Source organism: Netta rufina (genome assembly GCF_964035555.1).
Source record: "Netta rufina genome assembly, chromosome: 8".
Classification (NCBI taxonomy): domain Eukaryota; kingdom Metazoa; phylum Chordata; class Aves; order Anseriformes; family Anatidae; genus Netta; species Netta rufina.
In genome coordinates, this window is record NC_140131.1 from 28,787,489 (window position 1) to 28,811,547 (window position 24,059).

Sequence of the window (24,059 nt, forward strand, 5' to 3'; positions counted from 1 at the left end):
ATATACATGTCAGGTAAACAACCTGATTTGCCAGCAACTTGTTGGTGTGGCAGAATTATATACTGTTCAATACATACTGCTTTTTATATAGATAGTTCACTTCACCAAGTACAGGGGAAGAACAACTCCAGGCACCAGTCTGTGCTGGGACTCACCTGGCTGTGGACAGCAACTTTGCAGAAAAGGACCAAGAAGTCCTGGTGGACCAAGTTGAACAAATCACTGTGCCCTTACCACTAAGAAGGCTAACAGTATTCTTGGCTGCATTAGGCAAAGCATTGCCAGCAGCCAAGATAGGTGATCCTTCTACTCTACTCAGCATTGGTGAGGACTCACCTGAAGTGTGCAGTTCTGGGCTCCTCAGTACAAGACAGACACGGACTTACTAGAAATGGTCCAACATAGGGCCTGATCAAAGGACTGGAGCACTTCTATGAGGAGTGAGGTGGGACCATTCAGCCTAAAAAGGAGGAGGCTTAAAGGGGTAGGGGAGTGTTACAGGAAGCACGGCTGAAAGCATGACAGACACCAGTAGAGTCAGATCATGCTCCATTTTATTGCCCGAATAGCCTAACTTTTATAGTGAACTTAACAGGGGCGGATAGTGTTTCACACAAGATTATTGGTCAAAAGCACTCAGACAAACAACTACAAGAAAACAACCCCACCTGCAAGAAAACAACCCCCTTGTGATTAGCAGTCATGTAAACCTTGTCCTTGAAGCCAGCTGCTGGTAACAATATTTTTCTAAATTCCTCAATTGGGTGATGTGGGAACACTGTCATGGGAACTTCTCACAGTTGCCCTGGTAGCTTGGTTTGCTCAGCTACAGCAAGCCATGGGATTTTTGCTGCTTCAAAAAATCCCTCAACAGGGGAGATTGATAAATATCTGAAGGTACAAAGGTATCTGGATTTACTTATTTAATTAGTTTTACAAGTACAAAATCAAGCTTGGTCACAGTTTTCTTAAATATCAACCCTTAAAAAATGTTTGAGGTAGAAGTGCACAAGGGAGAAGTGATCAGTTGCATGTTTTCTTAAGGATAGTTTTTTTGTAAATATGATATACTACTTCATATATGTACAGCACTGAAATCCAGTAATATGGCAAACAGGATACTGAATCAGAAATTTTCTTCAAATATTCAAGTGGTAAACAACATTATTAAAAAGTTGTCTTATATCTTATACTTGAATTTGATAATTAGGAAATGCTCATGACTTTGTGTGTAATATTTGTGTTTCTTTAGCTGGCCTGGGGAGAACAGGAACGCTGATTGCCTGCTACATAATGAAACACTATAGATTCACGCATGCTGAAGCCATTGCTTGGATAAGAATATGTCGACCAGGCTCTATTATAGGACCTCAGCAACACTTCTTGGAAGAGTATGTGTATTTACTTTGCTACTAAGAATCAACTGCTTTTCTACATCCTTATTCTACATTGTCGTGGTTCCGCTCAAGTGGGCAGCCGAGCTCTACCACAGCCGCTCTCTCTCTCCCCCTCCTCAAAGAGGAATGGAGAGAAAATATGTGAAAAGGGCTCAAAGGTTGAGATAAGGACGAGAAAATCATGCAGTAATTATTGTAACAGGCAAAACAGACTCGGCATAGGGAGATAGTAATAAGCAATAAATCTTACTAAAAGTCTTACTAACAAGCTAGAGAAGTGAGAAACAAAGGCAAGAAACCAAAAGCACCTTCCCCCCCCATCCACCCTCTTCCACCTCCTCCCCCTGAGCGGCGCAGGGGAACGGGAGAATGGGGGTTATGGTCAGTCTACAACGCTTCTTCTCTGCCGCTCCTTTTCGGTTATTCTGGTCCCCTGTGCTGTGGCGTCCCACCCACGGGATGCAGTCCTTGATGAACTGATCCGGCGTGGGCTTCCCACAGGCAGCAGCTCTTCCAGAACTGCTCCAGATATGGGTCCGTACCACGGGGTCCATCCCTCAGGAGAAAACTGCTCCAACCTGGCTCCCCCATGGGCAGCAGCTCCTGCCAGGTCACCTGCTCCTGCGTGGGCTCCTCTCCACGGGCTACAGGTCCGGCCCGGAATCTGCTCCGGCAGGGGTCTTCCACAGGCGGCAGCCTCCGTCGGTGCAGGGCCACCTGCTCCACCGTGGTCTCCTCCATGGGCTGCAGCGTGGGACCCTGCTCCACTGTGGTACTCCATGGGCTGCAGGGGGACATCCTGCTTCACCATGGGCCTCACCACAGGCCGCAGGGGACTTCTGCTCCGGCACCTGGAGCACCTCTCCCCCTCCTTCTGCACTGACCTTGGTGCCTGCAAGGCCGTTCCTCACTCCTCTCACTCTCCCAGCTGCTGTGTGGCGCAGCGTTTTTTTCCCTGTCTTAAATATGCTCTCACAGAGGCACAAAACAACATCGCTTATTGGCTCAGCTCTGGAAAACAATGGGGCCCTTACCAAACATGGGGCAGCTTCTAGATCCTTCTCACAGAAACCACCCCTATGGCCCCCTGCTACCAAAACCTTGCCACATAAACCCACTACATACATCTTTATCCATCTTGTGCTATTGTTTAGGATCTACTTTCTGTCTTCTAATATTGTATATTACTGCCTGTTGTAATATATTTAAGTTGAGATTAATTTGAGATTGAGGTAGAACTTGTTAGCAATCCCCTTCTCTGGAGCGCTGTGCTTTTTGTTGTCTTCAGGGGCAGAGGGTCTCAAGACTGCATATTTGTGATCTGGGGGTCTTAGGAGATAAACACATTGGCAGTATAAATTCCAGGTGTAGATGTAAGATTAATAAATCTTTATTGTTGATTTAAAATGTTAATATAGAAAAGATATACTTTATATACTTCAAGCCTATGATGACACTTGAATCTTGCCATAGTAGTAACTGAATCATTTTTCTTTATTGTAACTAAGGATTAAATAAGTGTGTGGTGGGCAACTTATGCTCTCTGTCAGATTCCTGGCATAATGTATGAACATTTCTGACCTGGAGCTAATGTAGTTTTTAGCAAAACATAGCTGTATAGTTTTAATATGGCTCCTTCTCAAATTTGACTATATACTTTAATTTGAAAACACTTTGTGTACTGGTAATTTGAATGGGAGATTCAAAGTTTGATCCTGGCTGGGTCTGACTGGAAATACAATTTCCAGTACAATTACACTGGCTTCAGTGATGTTGATGTTACGTTTAATTTCATAGTGACTTCTGTGTTGAGTTACTACTGTAGTAGTCATGCTGATATTTCTGAGCTGATACCTTCTTCAGCTAAACATCAGGCATTTTCATTGTTATGAGGAAAAGATACTGTATAAATACAGAAAAACATTATCTGACCTTGCATCTAAAATAGGATTCCAGAGAAAGAAGTGTTACTGTAATTCCTAACAGAAATGGAGCATGAATTAGGATTCCTCTTTACATTCTACTCATTGGAATGGATACTCATTTATTTGAGAAATGGCCCACCATTGTTCAAAATACTGTAAATCACAAACTTTCACGAACCACAAGTGCTCACTGAAGACAGATCAAATTTTTCTACACCTTGCTGATCCTTGGTTGATGAATTTCTAAAAATAACTTCCATAATACAGCACGAATAAGAGAGGAAGATATTAGGTGATTAGTAAATGCTGTTCACTTGAAGAATGAGAAATAAATGTACAGTAACTAAGTCTTTTCTGCAGTGGCTTTGAAATACTTAATTTGATTTTGTAGATAGCCAAAGATCTTTCAGATGTTTTCATTAGTATCTGTATCATTTATATCATTTATATCCAAGAGTTGTTGTATTGGTCAGTGAAAACTGACAAACCTAATGGCAATAGATACCTGTTTGGATATTCAGACAAAATTCAAGTGACGTCACCAGTAGCCTCAAAATGGGAATGAGGAGGAAGAAACTAACATCAGTTTTATCAGTCTAATATGAAAAGTCTTGGTCTCAGGACTGCAAAATTGCATCTGACAAAAAGGTTAAATCTTACAAATTTGCTCTCCCAGCTTTCATAGATGTCAAAGCTTCATCTCCTTAGGTCCTTTGAGGTTTATTGAGGGAGGTTTTGAACAAGTTTTTTTCCTTTTTTTTTTTTTTTTTTTTTGTAGGAAAAAAACATCACTTGGGTAGGAGGGTATCAAATGAGTTTGCTACTGTGAATGCAATTAATCTTGAAAGACTTAAAATGTGCTTGAATTTGAATGCCTTTTATAGGCTGCTTTTGTTAGGTGGATTTAGTGGGTTTGTGTGCTTCCCCCCCACCCCAACACACTTAGTTTTCTTGGGATGTGGTGAAACCTTTCAGTAAGTGTTTAGCTTTCCCATTCGTTATTGTGCAAGCTTGGGCAACTGGCTCAGGCTACTTGACTCTTAGGCTTTACCTTAACATTCTGTTTCAAAAGAAAAGTTTCCAGTGAAGTTATCTTCTCAGACTTTTTTCTGTTCAGTTTTAAGAATTTAATTTTGTTATGATAATAGGTAATAGGATCTCAGTTCTTGAATTGGAACTTCTATGTATAGAAGCTTGACAGGTATCTATCCAGCAAAAGCATGCTAAGCCCAAGTACATAGCAATTAAATGATGATTATTTTTGCCACCTGTCTAAAGGATATAATCTTGTATTTTCTGAAAGTTGCTCCTAAACTCCTGTTAAACTTTACATGGCGATGGCCACTTCTGCCACACGATATCCATATACACAAGATGTATGCTGATAGTAAGTTAAAGTGTGGTGTCATCGTTTATTCTACCCATTATGTATATAAAAGAATTAATTTATATGATTTTTTAAATGGCTTTTAAGAGCCTTTAAATGCGATGGCAATTCAGTTAGTTAATCTCTTTTACTATTAGGATTTTGTAAAATGAAGTATTAGTTGTGTAATATTTCTTCAATGGCTACAGACTTGTTTTGAGATTGTTTCTTTTTTATGTTTTAACCATCAAAGATTATTTTTTTTAGTGTTAAAATGTGCAGACTATTTATTTTCAGTTGAAGATGCACAGAGGATTCAAATGTTGTCAATCTATAAAAGTAGCATGTTTCCATATTGTTTTTATCTGTGTGCAAATTTATTGATACTAATTGATTCCTTTTGAATCCAAAAGGAAGCAAGCAATATTATGGCTGGAGGGAGACCTCATCCAATCCAAACAGAAACAACGAGTAGTTGATGGAAACATTAACAGAGTTCTTTGTGGCTTGAGTGATATGTCAATCAGTGACAGCTTGAAAAAAGTACAAGACTTGGATCAATACGGGGAGGTAAGTGTTCATAAGAAGAATGTCAAATAAACAGAGATAAAGCTGATCATTATAAGTAGCTATAGACCACATTTAGGTTTGAGGGTTTTTTTGGGACATTTTTTTAAATGTGTGACAATTAGAACAAATCTCAGTTTTCTCAAAAACAAAAAAGCTTGGAGTATATTTAAAACTTTGTGAAAAATATACAAAACATTGTGAAATACATGTAAAAGTGTCGGTCACTTCTGGGCATTTATACTTCAGGAAGGTTTGTGTAATTTCAGATAAGTCTTCCACAGTTTTCAGGTTTTTTTTTTTTTGTTCATTTGTTTTGAAAACATAGGGGATAAATTTTCCTAATGGAAATCTACTTATTACAAGCTTCTAGCTGGTAATGCATGAGTGTATAGATGTCCGTCCCTTTATTGCAGTGTTGTGGATTACTGCTGTTACGTGTACATCTGGGTTAAGGATCTTATAATTATTTAGTGTGAGGAGAGGCATGAAGTGTCAGCTAAAGTGAACATTTCTTTTTCTGAACTAGTAAAAACTTTAAACTGTTAGTAATAGTTATGGTGGAAAGAGTTGGAATTCAGGTACTATAAAAACAGACGTATTTAAATACATAGTGGCATTAGATTCGAGCATCCTGAACTGATTTTGAGGTTTGGTTGTGCAATTGTACAATGACACGTTTTATTCACTGGAACTGTACAAAGATAGCATAGTTCCCCATGAATGTAAAAGATTGTAAAATAGCCTTTTAAATGTTAATCTTTGCAAAGGAGATGTTCATTAGTTTTGAACTACATTGCTCTTAAAAATTCTATATATTTCTTTGCTTGCATACTTTGTTTCACAGAATGAATATGAAGACAAAACAGGTACGGAAGCAAAGAATGGCATGACACAGGGAGATAAGCTTCATGCCTTAAAAAGTCGGAGAAGGCCATGCTCTACTACAACTGGAGCTCTGAGGTAATTAAATAATTCTGTGGTAATTTGCAATTTTAAATTCACTCTGCTATCAGATCTTTATAGCAAGTACACCATCTTGTTTAAGGAGTGGTACTAGTTGTGCCACTTCTGTGGTGGAAATTTGTGTGTGTGTATTAGTTGCATATTTATTAATTTGTTCTTTTATTTTCTGTCTTCCTGTTCAGGATAACTACTTACTTTTTAGCAGCAAAAGATAAAGCAGAAAACTATTTCAAAACCTTCATATTTATGTCTATATAGCATTTTAAAACTTGTCCCTAACTAAAATACTTTTTAATTTCTGTAGTTTTTCTTTCTTGTTATATCAATTTTGAATCTTTTAGGGTCTGTAAAAATGTAAAGTTTGGAATTAAACCTGCAGTTTCTTCATACTAAATGATCTCTGCTGTTTAAATTAAAATTAAGTTAGTTTCATACTTTAAAGCCTGTGTGAAATATGCAAGTATACTTGAAATAAATTAACTTTTGATTTTTAAAATGCCTTCTTTCATTTCTTTAGGCTACAAGAAATGAAACTGCACACCAGGTCCATATCTCAACCTTTCAGGTATTAACCTTAAGAAATTATCTATTCGATTATAGTTCTAAATGTATACCCCTTTAGTCTTCTGTATTCAGTGTTTTGAGTTATGCGTATCACATCAATTGATTAGCAGTTTCTGACTTGTGAGAAATGGCAGGGAACAAACCTTTTTAAGCAGCTGCAAATCACAGAAAAAAAAATAGTTAAGCAGAGGGATACAGCTGTACTTTGGGGATACCATGAATTCTCCTTAATAACTAGTACATACAAGTAATTTCTTCATATTTTCTGATATCCATGCTGTTATGCAGTGAAAGTTGGATAGTTAACTCATAACCCGTTCATTTCTGTAAAAATAAATACTTGTCTCAAAAACCTAAATCAGCTAAATGTTGCCTGTATATCACAAGTTGTGGTCTGTGTGGTTCTTGTAGATGGACTACAGACTATACAATCAATATTTTTATCAGAAGATGTACCAGATGAATATTGAATTTTAGTACCTTCTGATGGTTTAAAATTGGACACTGAACCTTTTACTACAAATAAGTACTTCCCAGAAGTTTCTGTGGATCCAAGAAAGCCAACGGTTTCTTTTCATTTTCATAAATGTTTTTCATTTATGACACATACTGAAATTGAAATAGTAGTAACAGTTCCCCTCTAAAGAAAATAAAACCTAGAATAAAAATTGGCTTAACTTTAAGAGCTATAGGAATAGTGGATTTAGGTCTTACGCTTTTGTAACCGCTGAACCCTTTACCATTACATTTAAAATACACTATGTAAGACATTATATCTGTCATTATAAAGCACTAATATGAAAAAGAACACATTACCTTCAGTTTTATTGTAGCCTCGATTTTTGAGATAGATTACCCCAGGTGTCTAACTTCAGAGACTTCTGTTTACATGGTTTTCTTTTTTTTTTTTTTGGGTGTGGAAGTAAAGCTATATCTGCTGTCATTCCTTCTGTGCTTGTAGTTGGAGGCTTGTACCCAAGGCCTTAGGAGCTGATCATGACTATACCCCCTTGGTCTAACGATGGAGAGAGTTTCACACTACTTCTAGGCTCTTCATTTACTAATTTTTATTAAACTTAAAAAGTATTCTTTGTCATTGCAAATTTGACACAAAATATTGAGGTGAAAAGTAACCTATAACAATATAATGTGGTACAGAAAGAGAAAAACACCTTAAGTGTTTCTCAAACCAGGCAAATAATTTGCTGTTGAGTTCTCAGTACATCTTGAGATTATCACTTTTGAAAATACCAGTCTATGTATTGAAAGACTGTGTGTTTGGGATATGCATTTCAATTATAATAATTTTACTTCTCACTAAAACTCCACTACTTCTAGACTGAATACTTCAGGCAGCACCGAAGGATCCATGTCTCCACTGAAGGCCTCCAAAGTCATGACAGCTAATTTACCATCTGCAGAAAGAATAAGCAGATTTACCACATCGTCAGCCTCTAACCTTAAAAGGTTTTTTTCTTTATTTCTCATTTTGGTACAAATGCTTACTGGTTTTCAACACATATGCAGTCTATGAAGGACTTGCTGTTCTTGGGTGCGAGAAGGCTTAAATTAACATAAAAAATTATTTGCTGTTCCACTAGCCAAATTTTAGTTGCCTACAGATGGGGAGAGAAAAACAAACAACCCTGCCCCAAACACACACACATAAAAACACTACCAGTGTAAGTTTGGGGAGGATTGTGTTAATTCAGAAACAGTATTATGTTGCTCAGTTTTTTTATATTCATGTGAATTTATAGGAGTTTTGCAACTATTCCTATAAATCTGTATATTATTAATCTCAGAATAATACTGAGCAGTAATTGAAATGATTTTTACGAACCCTTGATTCATTGCTATTCAATTCCATTATTCCCACTGTACTAAGTAATTATGGATGTCAAATTAAATATATAATGATGCATTTTACATAACTTCTGGGCACAACTATTTACTTTTAAAACAACTAAATCAGATTTTTTGACACCTTATTTTTATTGTTAGTCTCAAATTTTATCATATTCCTTCCTGGTTATCTGAAGACTTATATCTCACTATTACCTCTAAGAAACAGAGGAGGAGTTCCTAAACTTACATGCAGATAAAGTATGTTAGTGTAGATCAGTCACTGCCTCAACCTTTTAACACAATCTTCTGCATGTGTGCGTGATTTGACAGAGGTGAAAGCTGACAGGGGCTTGAGTAAATGAAGTATGGGAACTCCTAGCACAGAAATCTGTTTTTAGTTAATTTCATCTTTAGAGAAGATAAAGTTGTGTGCACGCATTAATTGTTTCAGAATGGTCCATATTATTCACCTAATGTCTTCTGAATTGTCTGTTATGTGTACGTACTACATACATTGTGTGTATTTTTTCCCCCCATGTGTTTTCCATTCAGCGTTTCCATAAACTCCAGACTAGCCAGTTCTCTAGGGAACCTGTATGATGCTTCAGATGATGATGAGACCAAAATGACATCATTGTCCTCTAGGACAGGTTTTTCTGTAAGCCAAATCTCCAGCCACTTGAATGGCAGCTTGCAGCTGCCTCGCAGAAATAACCATGAACTGAACAACAACTTGTACAACAGAAACAGCAGTAGTGGCAACAACCTGAGCAGCCAAACCAGTTTTCAGAGCGCCGTGACAGATGAGTACGCATCAACCCTCCTTTATGGGCCTTACAGCTCCTCAAGCACAATACCAGACTCGATCAATTCCTGTAAGTTCAGTCACAACTCTTTCAGGCTTCTGACCACTGCTGATCTTCCTCGCTTCTGTGAGCAAAGCTGTTTTTAAAAAAAAAAAAAAATTAATCTTAAACTAGCTTAATTTTCTGACTTCCTTTAATATTTTTCAACAGCATTTTGTCTGTTGCCTTTTTAAGTAACTATCCTTTCAGCTGCTTTTTTTTCCTGCTTTTTTTTTTTTCTATTTTCTAGCATCTAGATCATGGAGGTTTTATGAAAAGAAATCAATACTAAACTTAAGCTAGTACCTTTCTTGATACCTTTTTTATGGACCTTCATCCCCTTTAGATTTTCATTGCAAATTATCCATAATATAGCTTATAAGTTTTTTATTATACATCTTAATCTTCATGCAAAAATGGATTTAAAGAAACTTTTATACTGTATGTGTCATACTAAATGGAAGATAGTGCATTCTTAAGGATAGGATTCCTTTAAAAGATGAGTGTGCTTGACTTGAAACCGAAGTACTCTTCTAACATTAAATGAAAAATATTTTAGGGCTATATATTTCTGATGGTCTTACCATTTTAGTTTTCATACCTATAGAACTTTTGCTGCCTTGGTTTTATTTTGTGTCCTTTTTCTGTGCGAAAGAGTATGTATAAAGAGGATACAGGAATAAATTAGTGCAACTTGAAAGTGATGCTGTGCAAAATGTAGAGAAGAGAGACTAGAGAGACTTCACTTGTGGAATCAGAAATAAATTCAGCTACAGAATGTCAATTTCAGGGAAAAAAATAAGTATTTAATAAACATCTTAGTATACCTGGTTTCCAAAGATTGGATATCATACTAATTATTAAAATTACTGCACTGTACTTAATGGAATATATTGCCTATAATTAATTGAACCCATCAGCCTCTGTTTATTACTGACACTTCATATCTTACATTTTTCAGGCACTGGAAATAAAATGAACTTCACATATAAGTAACTTGAGAATATTGCACCTTTCCTTTCTGTTTCCTTACCACAGACACGTTATTTGTTTCAGTACAACTACAGTTTTAGTGTTATACCTGCTACTGTTTTTCAGTTTGGCAAGTCCACTGCCTTTAAACAGGCAATACACACCCTGCATGCTATTAGGACATCAGCATAAAAGGTCATTCATGGGTTGTGTTGTGCTTTTTTTTTTTTCGTGAAGTAGGAGACCAATCTTCTCATTAACAGCTAGTATATTGGCACCACTTACAGGTCAGAAGCCACATGTTTATAGCTTGGGTGTATGAGTTGCACTGTATGAGGACAGGCAACAATAGGAAATGCATTTTCACTGTTTCATTGTGGAATTTGTGGGGGACTGAAACCTAGCTAGTACGAAAAGTATTATGAAAACAAAGCTGCTGTGAGGGAACTTGTTACCTCAGATGTTTTGTTATTCCTTCAATGGATGCTTGCATTTGAAAAGTAGAGTAGTTGTGCTACGATGCATTTCTTATCCACTGCAACTTATCTGCAATAAGTGTTAATATTCCATGATATTAGGATCACTGAATGATCTGTATTGAGTTTCCATTTGAGTTTAAACAGTACTTTAAGCATTGGCAGTAACTTATGTCCTAGGGACTTCGTGAATACTACCACATTCTTTTAAGTTACCTGAAGTTATCGTACCTCTTTAAATTGGTACTATTTTCACCTGTTACATAGGATCTTACGAGGTAAACTACACGTAACTGAGGTTTGTTTCAAGTTGGATGCGGAAACCACCCTAGTAACTTTTATAAGGAAACCAGTTCTAGAGGAACGGGACTGTTTTAGTTCAAGCTACTTACTAGTTTGAATTCTTCCAGACACAGAGATGAAAAGGGAAGATGAAAAGCTGTACAGCAAACTGAGCATATTTGATTTGAGACACAGCCATGAGTATTTCACTTGTTCATAAATTCTGATGTTTCTAGAAAGTCAGCCTTTCCAGCTGATCTCAGTTTTGTATCCAAGATGCTTACAGAAATTCAATTCTCAGAAGAGGATAACTGACAAAGGCTCCAGCTGTGTATAGTGGAACAAAAGTCCGTACACAAAGAAAGGTAGAGAGCAATCACTAATTTGAATATCTAAGTGGCAAAGCATCTCATTTTTTGATTTCTTGCCTTCAATAATCTTCAATATTGTCACATTTAAATAAACTTGAACAATAATTCCTGGGAAGGTCAATCAGTTCCTGTAACAGAATAGTACAATAAGAAGTACCTAGTAATAGTACAATAGAGAACCTTGTGTAAACGGTATGCTGCCAGAAGTAATTATTTGTTTTTAGCCACATCTTAGTTACAGCTACATATTACACATTAATACATAAACCTACGTGGAGAGCCCGAAGGGGTAGAGTTGCCTTACACCAGTAGCGTGACTTGATCATGAAAAATAAGTTGCTGTTATTCATAATAGCTCCAGTTAGTTACAAGAGTACCAAGTAGTCATACAAACCATTCCAGGAACAGCAGACACTTCCTCAAACAGCTAAAGCTTTGGAGGTTGAATAAAAATACCACATCTTAAAAATTTGTAACTGTCATCTCCTTTGGAAAGGTAGTTGCTTTATGCTACAAGTGATCCTTAACAAGAAAAGCAAAGTTGGTGGGCTTGCCCCTTAAGCATAGGCTTAGAAATTAAGTAATGATTGAAGCCTTGTTCCTTATTCTGTCTAGCCTTTTACAGAAGGCTAGCACTATGTTGCTATTTAATCTGCTGTGAAATCAAGATTAAGCTGTAAACTTAAAGATAATGGAACTGATCAAATAATTCCTCAAACATGTAGGAAAAGGGGCTGGGTTTACAATATAAATTACTGTCTCATGTCTTGTATTGGAGCTACGTGCTTCCTTCTTAGATAAGAGTGAGAAATTCTTACAAAAAAGGGAGGAAAATGAGGAACACTGATTCTTGCTTAGTTTAAGCAAGAGGAAAAGATTAATTAACAAAGAGGCAAATGGTTATACTGACACTGTAAAGCTATGAGCATCTTTGTCAGGAGGGAAATATTGTTCCCTTGCAACAAAACTAGTAAGTGACTTAAAATGATGATTTAAATGAAATCTGTTAGGCACAGAATGAAGTTTTAGGTTGAACAGGAAGTATTTCTACAGGAAAAAGTAGCTTTCTAGAATGTGCTGTTTTAAGAACATTGTTAGTCTTTTTCCTACCTAGTGACCTACCTAGTGACTTAGTAATGGAAGGATGTAAGATATAACCTTTCAGCAGTTCCTGGCTTAATACCATTCGTTGATAAGGAGCAAAGATTATACACTCAGATATCCAATCTCTGCATACTTCTTTGTCTGGTAGTGAGTCTGAAATGTACTGGCTAACATGGATCCTACGTGATATTGATTTGTTTTGAAGACATTTGACATTTTGAAGATATTGGTTTATTTTGATTGGTTTTATTTTGATAGTTGGTCTCACTACTGGAAGACAGTCACACTTAAAACCTTTTAATCTGAAACTTGATATACCTCTTTATTATAGTCCTTCAGCTTATTTTCTTGTCATGAAGATATTTCACGCTATTTATCTCAGTTTTGTTGTCTTTTGATAAGTAGAACTTTTTGCATGTATGACACTGGCTCAAACATCCGTTTGGATAATGTTAGAAATCTTTATAGTTTTCTGAAAATTATTTTTCAGAAAGTAGCACTCTGACATCTTTCAGGTGCAGAGAGCTTCTACCTAGTGCCATCCTGGTTATATATTCAAAGCTTGCGTTAGCTTCTTTAACTGTAATGCACTGGGAGTTCTTGCTATCCAAGATACTGACGTTCATGTTATAGTTTAATGTCCTGCAATCCTTGTTCTTTATTGTAGAACTCTGCATTTAGTTGAATAAAAGCATCATTTTTTTCCCCTCTTCTTCCTGGAAACAATCTGTGAACCACAGAAGATTGTCTTATCTGGATGTCAGTGCTTGAAGTAATATTTTGTTTGTGCTGATATCCATCAGCAGTCATAAGCTCATGAGCAAAATATGGAGTAACATGAAACCTTATCACCTGTTCTGGCAGAATTCTGTTAAAAATAGAATTTTGTTTAATGATTTCCACTTCACTGCTTTAGATGCTGAAATTACTTGAAGTCCTGTCAGCCAAACCTTAGCCTTGATGCAGTAAGTGCTTGTATTACATTGAGCTTTTTTCTAATTGGTGCACATCAGATAATGTACCTGACAGAAGTCTATTACATATACCAATAGTTATGTTTATTCATTTAACTTCTCGTCAAAGAACTCTTGAACGATATGAATTACATGCCCGTGCTTTTTACTAGCAGAATTCACTTAACCAGAGTTAGATGTCAAACTATCTATCTGTAGTTGTACAGGTATTCTTATTTTGGAAAATCACCTTATTCTTATTTCTCTTTAATAGTTTAACTATTAACACCAGTGGTGAAGGAGCATTTTAAGATGGTTAGAACAGTAAATGTTCATTTCTAATGAACATTCTTTAATATAATTAGTGAGAAAATGAGGAACCTTAAGTTTTAGGTGATGCAAGTACATCATTCTTTTTTTCCAGTATGGAAGAGAATGTTATCTAATACTCATTTTCTCAATTTTATGAAAAAAAATAACAATACCCCTTTATTAATACTACTATTTCACATTCTATTTAAAACAAAAATGGCTGTGACTATGTCTTGCTATGGTTGTCAGCCATATATTTTTCCCTAATGGCTTTTGTTCTTTCATCAGTGTAAGCTTGCTAAGTGTATCCATTTCCTTATCATGTTTTATGATGCCATATGCTGATGAACTAGATTAAAAAATTTGGTTTTCATAGAATGGACAACGTGCCATTCTGACCAAGTATAATAAATATTTTATTTGCAAATTTAACAAGTAGTGTGCTTTGATTAAACATAATCTCACAATTATAGTTTGCAGAAAGAATCTTATAATGTAAAACCACATCTAAGCTACTACAATAAGATTCCTTCCTTGGATTTATAACTACTGTAAACACAAAATATCACTCCTTACAATGTATTTTTACCAGAGAGTATGTATCTGGGTAGTCTTAAGATGAGTCACCTTTTGCTTCTATAGCTGTCATGGAAACTGGCAAGATGGAAAAATTTCAAAAATTCAGAAGTGCAACAGTATTTTAAAATTTATGTGTATGAACTTGATACTTGTAGAAAAGGTTTTCTTAACTACAGCTTAACATCAGGGAATGTAGTTTTTTGGAAAAAAAAAATAGTGTATCTTACTGATCTGTAAATCTAGCAGACTCAAAGGGTCACTTGAAGTGTGTATGTAGTTCTTATAATACATCCTGATTTATTGTAGTGGATCTTGTTTTCATATTATTTCTTGCCTTCTACAACATTCTTGTTTCAACAATGTTTTGGGAGAGTTGATGGGCCATTCAGACTTAATTACTTGTGAGATCACTATTTTTAGGATAAAATCCTTATGTAATACTTGAATTTTGCTCTTTTCTGGAGAAGGTGCATGTTCAGTTCCTAACAGAGAGACCTAAATGCTGTAGGGTTGTTGTCTTTAAAAAGTTAGTTTGTAGCTGACTTAGTCCTGAAGTTAAATGCATGTGAGTATGGTTCTAGCACCTAGATGGATCCATGGTTTATTTTCTTTTCCATGAGACTTTCAGTGTCTCCTACTGAACAAGAAAAAGATAATCTAAGCAGTTGCTTCAGCATGAATTTGATTAGAATGGTATCATTAATTGTAGGGAAGCGATCTAATTCTTAGTTGGTTTAAATGTTGGATACTTGGGTATAAAATGCTGAGCTTGACACTGCAGGAGACGAGACCATTGTAGGATTACACATTGAGGATTTTACTTAACTAACTTTATTCTCTCTTTGTGGCAGTTCAGCAACTTCATTTTATTTTTCTTTTATATTTTTCCTCTATTTTAAGAAAGATTGTCTTAAATACCAGCCTGTGACTTGTAAAGGTGGATTGGGGCTTTCTGTTTTTAATAAAGCTTTCAGAATTAAAGGCTATACTTTGACTCACTGCAAAATAGGAGGTAGGAATGTGAATTCTAAAATAGAAAACTCCTCCATTTGAGATTAAAAAAAAAAAAAAAAAAGTTAGGTTTTGAAATATTACAGTCAATCTCTTTGGACAATGTAAAATATTAAGAGTATTACTTAACTGTAAAATCCAGTAAGGAGAAAAAAAAAAGAAAAAAAATCAACATCCCAACTATATTTTGACTTTTTGAACTCAAAAATTAGTCCATATATTTTCCAACAGCTATGTTATAACTGCCACCATGTTTTTAGTAATAGGAACTTTACGAGAAGTGATTTTCAATTAATCTTACTCTAGAAAAATTGTTGTGAAGGGTGGGAAACACTAAGAAGCATGATTCCTGATTATTTTAAAATAAATATTTAAATGAATAAAAAATACCCACCCATCTGTAATGAAAATTAACAAAACATGTGATCTTGTTTTCAAGCAATCTGAATGCATGGATAAGAATATCCATGGGTATCCATATATATAATAATTTAATGAATTTTAAATTTCAGAATACTTAGGATTACTTAAATTGTAATGTAAAATTTCTGGTTACTGTCTATTTTGTCTTACATGTGTTGCTCGTGGTTCTCTGTTCTCAGGAACAGCTGGCATTAGTTGACAATGAATATGTACAATTTTTTCAGGTCATCCTTCTGCTGTCCAAGCTTAAAGTGATCTATTACTGTACATCACACTAGTGTGTATCGCTAAATTTCCTGCGTTTTTGGTTTTTGTTAATCAACTTTGCGTGGAATTCAATTCTGGAGGATCAGTTTAAAATCCTGCTTTAGCTGATGCAACCATAATTCTGATTTTAAAAATATTCTTCCAAAAATGAGATAGATTTGAGGATCATTAAGAGAGCAGAAGTTCTGAGTGCTTGTTAATGAAGGGATATTCTTTCTGCCTCCCTCTTTGTAATAACTTAACAAATGTTTGCACTAAAGCTTATAACCCAGAATGATTAGAGAACATTGGGGGGGGGAGAAACTTATGATTGTATATTTCATAGTGACTCTGACCTTTAAGAGAAAACAAAAAGAATGTTTTTTATCACTGCTTTGTTTTACAGTGAATTGTTTTCTATTACACGATATCCTTCATTATCAAATCTATTTGGTGCTAAAATCATACCCTTTTTAGTCAGTGTCTGTATGCTGGCAGCACTTCTTTCTCAACCTAGGAAAGATTATCCAGATGGTCTCAGATCTGGAACATGTGAAAAATGCATTTAAAAGACAACTTCAGAAACGTTTTGTTTAGTCTCAGTGTATAGGAGGAAGAAAAAAAGCAGTATTAGTGTTCTAAAGGTTTATACTGAAGTGATTTTTCTACTAACAGGTTTCATTATGGATGCCAGTGTGCATATCTACAGTCACAAGTCAGGAGGAATAGTGGAAACCAGACGATAAGGCTGAGATTTCGTAGGACTCATGTTGTTCAATAGTTTTCTCTAATCCTATTGTATTGATGCAGTTTTAAATATAAGGTGTGGGGTGTGGATGAGTTGAGTTTGTTTACAACATTTACAACTGCACCAGTACAATGAAGAACTCTCAGATAAAACATTCTGGTCATGACACCTTCCTCAACACATTTGTACAGGAGGTAATAAAATGTTCAGATTCTCTCTAAACTGATTACTTTATAAGAAAACTGTAATGGAACCAGAAATAAATACAGTAATTAGATTATGCCTCCTTCTTAAATATGTTATTTGCAGAGCCTTATGAACAATTTGCAGTAACAGTATAATTTTAATCTTTTTAGTAATTACACTCGAATTTATTAATTTGGAAAATTGTGATGCTGTAATATTTTTCTCAGTAATGAGCTACAATGTGAATATTTCCTATGTCATTACCTGAATCAACACCTTAAGCGTGCTCTGTTTTTTCACAGTAGCACTTTCATTCTTATTCAGGATAAATGGAAATAATTGTAATAGCTGTAATCATATATTTTCCCAACACTTTTTTTTAACGTGGTATTTTACGCTGTTATGTTAGAGGGTTTGTAGTGCTTTCTCCAAGAATCTCTAGAATTTGGTTTGGAGGAATGTAGATACAGAGAAGTTGATGAATTTTAGTGTTTGTTTTTTGAGCTTCTGTGTCCAGTTTTTTTGAGTTGCTTGTATTTTGAGTTTTTCCTACGCAGAAATTCAGATCCACTTCCAACTCTTTTTCTTCCTCCTGTCCTTCCTGTCCTTCCTAAAGATGTGCCCTTCCTGCACATCTTTAAGTGCAAAATGCGTATTACATATAAATATATCCTTTTTAGTGAGTTTTAATCAGTTTTTCTTCTCTGCACAGTCCCTTCAGTCTGAATATGTTCAGTACTAAAGCCTTGCTGCTTTGGTGAAACCTGTTGAGATCTTACAATGGAAGTCCTTTATGAAGAATTTAAGGAAAGAAGCTGCTCATTCAGATGAGGATTCTTCAATACAAGATATATTAAAACCTTAACACCAGGAGGCAACTTCTCAACAGCAGGAAACTTCTGGTTAATGACTACTACAGATGCACTGAAGTTGAATTTGTGGAAATTATTACTCCATGTTATTATATACAGATTTAAAATTTTTAATGTTGAAACTACTTGAATATATTTCTAATGAATTTCATTATGACATTTATTAACTTGTGTACAGTCTTAAAATGTATTAAGAGAATATTTTATTAAGCTATATATATAAAATTATGTAAAAAATAGAATGTTTTAATTTAGTTTTTCACTTCTTTGCTACCAAAATGTGTATTTTAAAATTTTTTTATGTGTTTATCAGATATGAAAAATTTATGAACAAGAAGTTTTTTCTCATTTTATGGGTCCATCATTATTGCTTAAAACCTAAGGTAATTACCTCTTTCACTAATTGGTCTTCTGTTAATGGAAGTCTGACTAGTGAGAGACTAGTTATTACACTATTAACTGAAAGCACTTGAGTACATATTCTGCTTTCCACTTTCAGCTGCTGATCTTTCATAAGGAAAAATAAATTGAGATGCAACATGTAAGTTACATCCTCAATTGCAAAAAGAAGGTAATTTAGCTGATGATTCAATCATATTATTAATACTTTCTTTCAATTTGTCTTAAAGGAGTATTTTAACTTTTTCTTTTCAATATAGAATGTTAAATTTTGCTCTGCCATACATACTGCAAAAATATAGACAACGCTGAAGTTGGTAAGAATATGTTTGTATGATGAATTTGGCAGTTCTGCATACTTGCATGTTGTTAACCTACATTTGGCAGTATGCATACAAGTTTCATTAGCAAAGCACACTGAAGTAGATGTTGGAACTCTGTTGAATTTTCACTTACTGATTGGATGTTCCATAAATCTTTTGATTTGAAAACTACTGTTATAGGTAGCGTAACCTGCTGTATCACTGAATAGTCTTCTCATTAGCAAAGATAACCTTTAATATACAATCAGGTGCAATTAGGAATGAAACTTTAAATGAAATGGTGTTCCAGTGAAGTATGAGAGATCACGTTTAAAACTTAAGACTCCACAAGAAAAAAAATAAAATAAAAATTAAGCAGCTGTGAAAACTTTATTTGCCATTGTAGTTCAGAAGACAAACACAGTACAGATGTGTTACCCGTTATTTTTTCCAATATCTACAGGAATTTCAAAATAAAATGGGGTTGACTTATCAGTCTTTGTTCCCGAAGACCTGTGAATGACCTGCATTTGCTCTGCAAATGAAGTTAAGTGCCACAAATTTTTTTGAAAAGGTTTAGATTGCAAATTGGTACATAAAGTTATACTGAAAGTGTTAATAAGCAATACCGAGAGCAGCTATATGAATCACTGAATAGAAGTTACATGCAATACTGTACCTTTCCACAATTGTGTATATGGAACATATACACACACAAAGTAGCATATGTGTGTGCATATATGTATATGAATTATAGATTAATGGTAAGGTAATTCTACCTCTCAAGGAAAAAAAGTTGTGCTTTGTTATAAATAGTTTTCCTTAATAAAATGTTTAATTTTGGAATGTAGATATATATATTATACAGCTAATTGATAATAAAACGCATATATCAGCCAGCTTTCTTGTTTTTGTCTTTTCTTACTCTTTATCTAACATCGTAACAGCAAAATCACCTTCTTCTAAAGCATATCACTTACAAGATAACATTGCAAAAGAAATGAGTGTGATGGGTATATTTTATCTCTAATCTTTCTAGCTGATATTCCTATATTTGCTTTGCATAACAGTCTCAAGTATTTAATCAATGTGACAATATTATTCTCTGAAGATTACATTTCTAAATACCATAATTTAAAATGCCTTCTGGAAACATTGCTTTACAGAAGGATCCTTGTTAAAGGTGTAATACACCTTATCTTTTTTGTATGTGCAACAGTTTTATTTAGCCTCACTAATAATAGTAGGATCTTTGTCCATAAGAAAACAAACAGCCATGTTTTCATTTTGCTTTTTCTCCTTCCTTTAGTTAAAAATTAGTCACAAATGGTTCTAATGTAGTTTAATTCTGCTGATGATTTTCAGCAAATTTGTTGTGTTGCATGATAACTTATCCATGGTGCTTAATATTCCTGTCAGTCAGTACTGCAATAGGTGATGGTAACTGTTGCACAGCCTCTCCGAAGGACTGGCAAAATCAGGAATAGAACAGCTGCTTTAGCAGCGGCCCAAGTTCTAGCAAATAATATAATAATCTTCCAATAACACAATAAAGGGTTCATGTTACTGCACTGGATATTGGATACAACAATAGATATTGGTTTGGATGCATATAGTAACTACGAAGGAAGAACAGTTAATTAAAAAGTGTCTAGGACACTGAAAGCAATTCCTCCCTTTCCCTTTTTTCTATACTTCCCTCTTACTGATGTATTATACTAAAGACAGTAAATTCCAGCTAATGGATAATGTTTTGTGTTCTTAACAATTTGTGATAAACATAGCCAGTATTCCATAGCAATCAACTTCTTAAAAAATAAAAAGTAAGTTTGGGGACAGTAAAAAGTTAGGAAGTCTTTAGAACCTTTTAGCTTTTCAGAAATGCCCTGAATTTTTATATCCTGTTCACTTAACCTTGAACTTCCACCACTTCCATTGCTTCATATATAAATGCATCTCCTCCTCCTGGGAGAAAAAAACTGTAGCGCATGAGATTTTGAAAAGGAGGTTGGATAAACACAGAAAGATGGATTAAATAAATCTAGAGGTCTCTACTGGGCTTACAATTCTGTGGATAATGCCTTATGGAACCATTAATCTCTTCAAGGTATGCTTTATGAAGCCTTTCGGTTAGGGAGATATTTCTTGTTACAGATTTAAAGAATATTTTTCAATTACAGTACTGCAGAAAGAGGAGGATTTTAGTTTCTATAATAACTGTTCTCTACTGACAGCTAAACAATGAAAGGCCTCAAAAGGTTTGACACATGATTAGATCTACACTGTAAAGTGCAGCAGGCAAAAAAATATGGTAATTAAGGGCCTGATCAAGTAAATTGCTCAGGTATGTCTTTAACCTTAAGCACATGAGCAATCTAGTTAATTAAAAAAGAACAGATACTCATAGTTGTAATGAATACATATTTGGATCAACAGTCCTGTCAATTACAAACATGAGACTTTCTGCCAAATAAAAGATGTGCTATGCTGAAAATTAATCCACTGATCTACACAGATTAACTTCATTATCTTAAAGAATTTATGATTACCTGCTAACATACTATTTTGCTGTTGTTATTTATCAGCATCGTGAGTTTGACAATATCTAAAATACTTTACGAAGATATCTTTAGTCAATACCCAGAAAATACCTAACCAGCAGAGAAAGTTTACTTATCTAGCTCATATATAATCCATGTGTAAAAGCAGTTTCTCTCTTAATCAGCATTCTTTTTCTGGAATGCTTTTAAGAAGAAATTTTTTTAAGAAGTCATTTTTCTCGGTTTCTTATTAAATCTTTTCAATGGTAAGTGAGTTAACATTTGGTCCCTGTTTGAGTAAAGCATTGTAGAGTACCTGGGAGAATCCCAGTGCCAACTCTTGTCCATCCTGTGACTGTTACACCCTGCTCTTCAACCAACTCTTGGTCTGCATGAGAAGCTTTCATTCCGTTTTGAAAGAACTTGCTTTTTGAATTGAATTTGTTGTGAGACCGTTTCAAAGACTATACCGATTCCATTTCACCTGTGTACTTAGTGACACAAACATTTACCTCCAGCAGGTTAGTGATGCAAAACGTCCTGTTAAGAGAAAACAAGCTGAGCCTTTTATGAAGAAATGTAGCGTATGTAGGTTGAGGACCGGTTTCCTCAAATAAGAAATGCTGTCTTAGCAGGGATCTGTGTACCTATCACATTGGGGAGATTTAATTTGCAAACGTTATTACAGACCAGTTCTGAAATTGTTTAAAGGAACAGTACATTTTTGCTTAACAGAAATAAGATCAGAAAAATCAGGTTCAGTATCTAGCTGAGGAGTTTCTACAGCAAATGGGTTGTATTTTAGTCATAAGTGACTGATATTAGTTTGAAAGCTTGCTGAAAATTAAAGTTGCGTAAATGGGCTAGAACCAGGAAACTGGCAAAGCAAAGAGAAAAGAGTCAGACTGTGTAGTTGCAGTATTTCTGGAGCATGATAGATTTTTTTTTTTCCTTCTTGATTTAACAAGTTGAAAATCTGCTGAATAATTCATGAAGAGTGGAAGGGCTGAATCTTCCTGGAATGATATACAGTGTACGTACTGTGGCACAGGAGAAACTGCAAAGCTTTGTATCAGTTGCTGCCGTTCCTGCTGCCGATTGCAAGGTGCTGCTGCTTTTGGCATTTTCACAGCTACCGAATCCTCAGTCATGCTCCCGTCTGCTGACAGCTATCTGCACGCTATGGACCCACCTTCGCTAGCTAGTCTCTGGGATTCCCTGTTACCTCCCAACCCTGGACGCTGCTGTTCTGCAGATGGCTACTGCTAACCGCGTCTGCTGGACTTGCAGCTTCTATGACTGAAATCTGCCTTAGAGTCCCTCAGCTGCACATCCTCTCTCGTGTTTGGCGGGGGGCTCCTGCAGCAGGCTCTTCGGCCCCGGCTGAGGATGGGATTTACAGGGAGAAGCCAAAACTGAGCTGCACTCAGCGAGATGCCCAACGCCTCTTCCTGGAGTGCCAGCTCGCCGCTGCTGCTGCTCTGGGAGGACTCCTCCGGGCCCCGCATCTTCCTGTCGCTGCTCTACGCGGCCCTCGCTATCTCAGGGACCTTATCCAACGTGATGGTCATCTACCTGGTGTTCTCCTTCAAGAAGCTGCAGACGACCAGCAACGCCTTCATCGTCAACGGCTGCGCGGCCGACCTCAGCGTCTGCGCCCTGTGGATGCCCCAGGAGGCCGTGCTGGGGCTGCTGCCCCCCAACTCCTCTTCCCTGCGCTCGGCCGAGTACCGCCTGCTCCGCGGGGGGCTCCTGGGCCTCGGCCTCACCGTCTCGCTGGCCTCCCACCTGCTGGTGGCCTTCAACAGGTACGTGCTCATCACCAAGCTGCCCAGCGTCTACCAGGCCCTCTACCAGCGCCGCCACACGGGCTGCATGATCGGGCTCTCCTGGGCCCTGGCCCTGCTGCTGCTGCCGCTGCTGCCCGGCCTCTGGACGCCGGGCTCGGCCCCGCAGCCGCCCCCCCGGCAGCCGGCCGCCGGCTCCCGCTACACCGCGCTGCTGCTGGCGCTGGCCGTGCTGGGCCAGACGGCGCTGCTGCTGCACTGCTACCTCGGCATCGTGCGCCGGGTGCGGGGCAGCGCCAAGCGGGTCAGCGTCCTCAACTTCCACCTCCTGCACCAGCTGCCCTTCCCCGCCGCCCCGCCGCCGCCCCGCCGCGCCCAGCGCCGCCTCAGCAGCGTCTCGGTGCTGCTGCTCTGCTGCGTCTTCCTGCTGGGCACCCAGCCGCTGGTCTGGGTCAGCCTGCTCGCCTTCTTCCTGCGCCCGGCGCCCGCGGCGCTGCAGGCGGCCAGCTGGCTGCTGCTCTGCTCGCTCTCGGCGCTCAACCCGCTGCTCTACACGTGGCGCAGCGAGGAGTTCCGACGGGCGGCGCGCTCCGTCCTGCCCCGCGCCGAGGGCTCGGCCGCCCCGCGGCACCCCGCGGCCGCCGCCGCCGCCGGCCCCGCCGCGGCCACCGCCGCCCCGCCCTGCCCGCAGCTGCCGCGGCGCCGGGGCACGGTGTGCGGCGCCCCCGCCGCGCCGCGCTGAGCGCCCCGGGCCCCGCGGAGCACGGCGAGGGCAGCCCCGGCGCCTCCGCGCCCCGCCGGCCCCGCTCGCCGCCTGCTGCCCGCGGGCGCGGCCGTGAGGCGAGGCCGGGCGGCGGCCGCACGCCCCTCGGCCCCCTGAAGGAGGCAGCGGGCCCGAGCCGCTCCCGAGCTCCTCCAACGGCTTCAGCGCCTGGCCGAGACTCGCTGCAAGCTCGTTTTTCTTGCTTTTATGAAATCCGTGTGATTCTCCGGGCGTTTGAAATAAGCACTTGGAGCT

The 24,059-nt window shown here is 37.6% G+C and overlaps 2 protein-coding genes across 3 annotated transcripts in view; both read left to right on the forward strand.

The window, feature by feature from the left end:
- The window catches only part of CDC14A (cell division cycle 14A), a 59,031-nt gene extending 39,425 nt beyond the window's left edge, over positions 1-19,606 (forward strand). For both annotated transcript variants that reach the window (XM_084290729.1, XM_084290730.1), the window contains exons 10-16: positions 1,253-1,391; positions 5,102-5,258; positions 6,103-6,218; positions 6,739-6,786; positions 8,124-8,252; positions 9,186-9,508; positions 17,854-19,606. In XM_084290729.1, the coding sequence (XP_084146855.1) occupies positions 1,253-1,391; positions 5,102-5,258; positions 6,103-6,218; positions 6,739-6,786; positions 8,124-8,252; positions 9,186-9,508; positions 17,854-17,867 (926 nt within the window). In that variant the 3' untranslated portion in view covers positions 17,868-19,606. The remainder of the gene's footprint in view (positions 1-1,252; positions 1,392-5,101; positions 5,259-6,102; positions 6,219-6,738; positions 6,787-8,123; positions 8,253-9,185; positions 9,509-17,853) is intronic.
- Positions 19,607-22,688: 3,082 nt separating this feature from the next.
- GPR88 (G protein-coupled receptor 88) lies at positions 22,689-23,783 on the forward strand (the record flags this gene model as incomplete). Its single annotated transcript, XM_084291291.1, has 1 exon — positions 22,689-23,783. The coding sequence occupies one exon, from the start codon at positions 22,689-22,691 to the stop codon at positions 23,781-23,783; it is 1,095 nt and encodes a 364-aa protein (XP_084147417.1).
- Between the last annotated feature and the right edge of the window lie 276 nt (positions 23,784-24,059).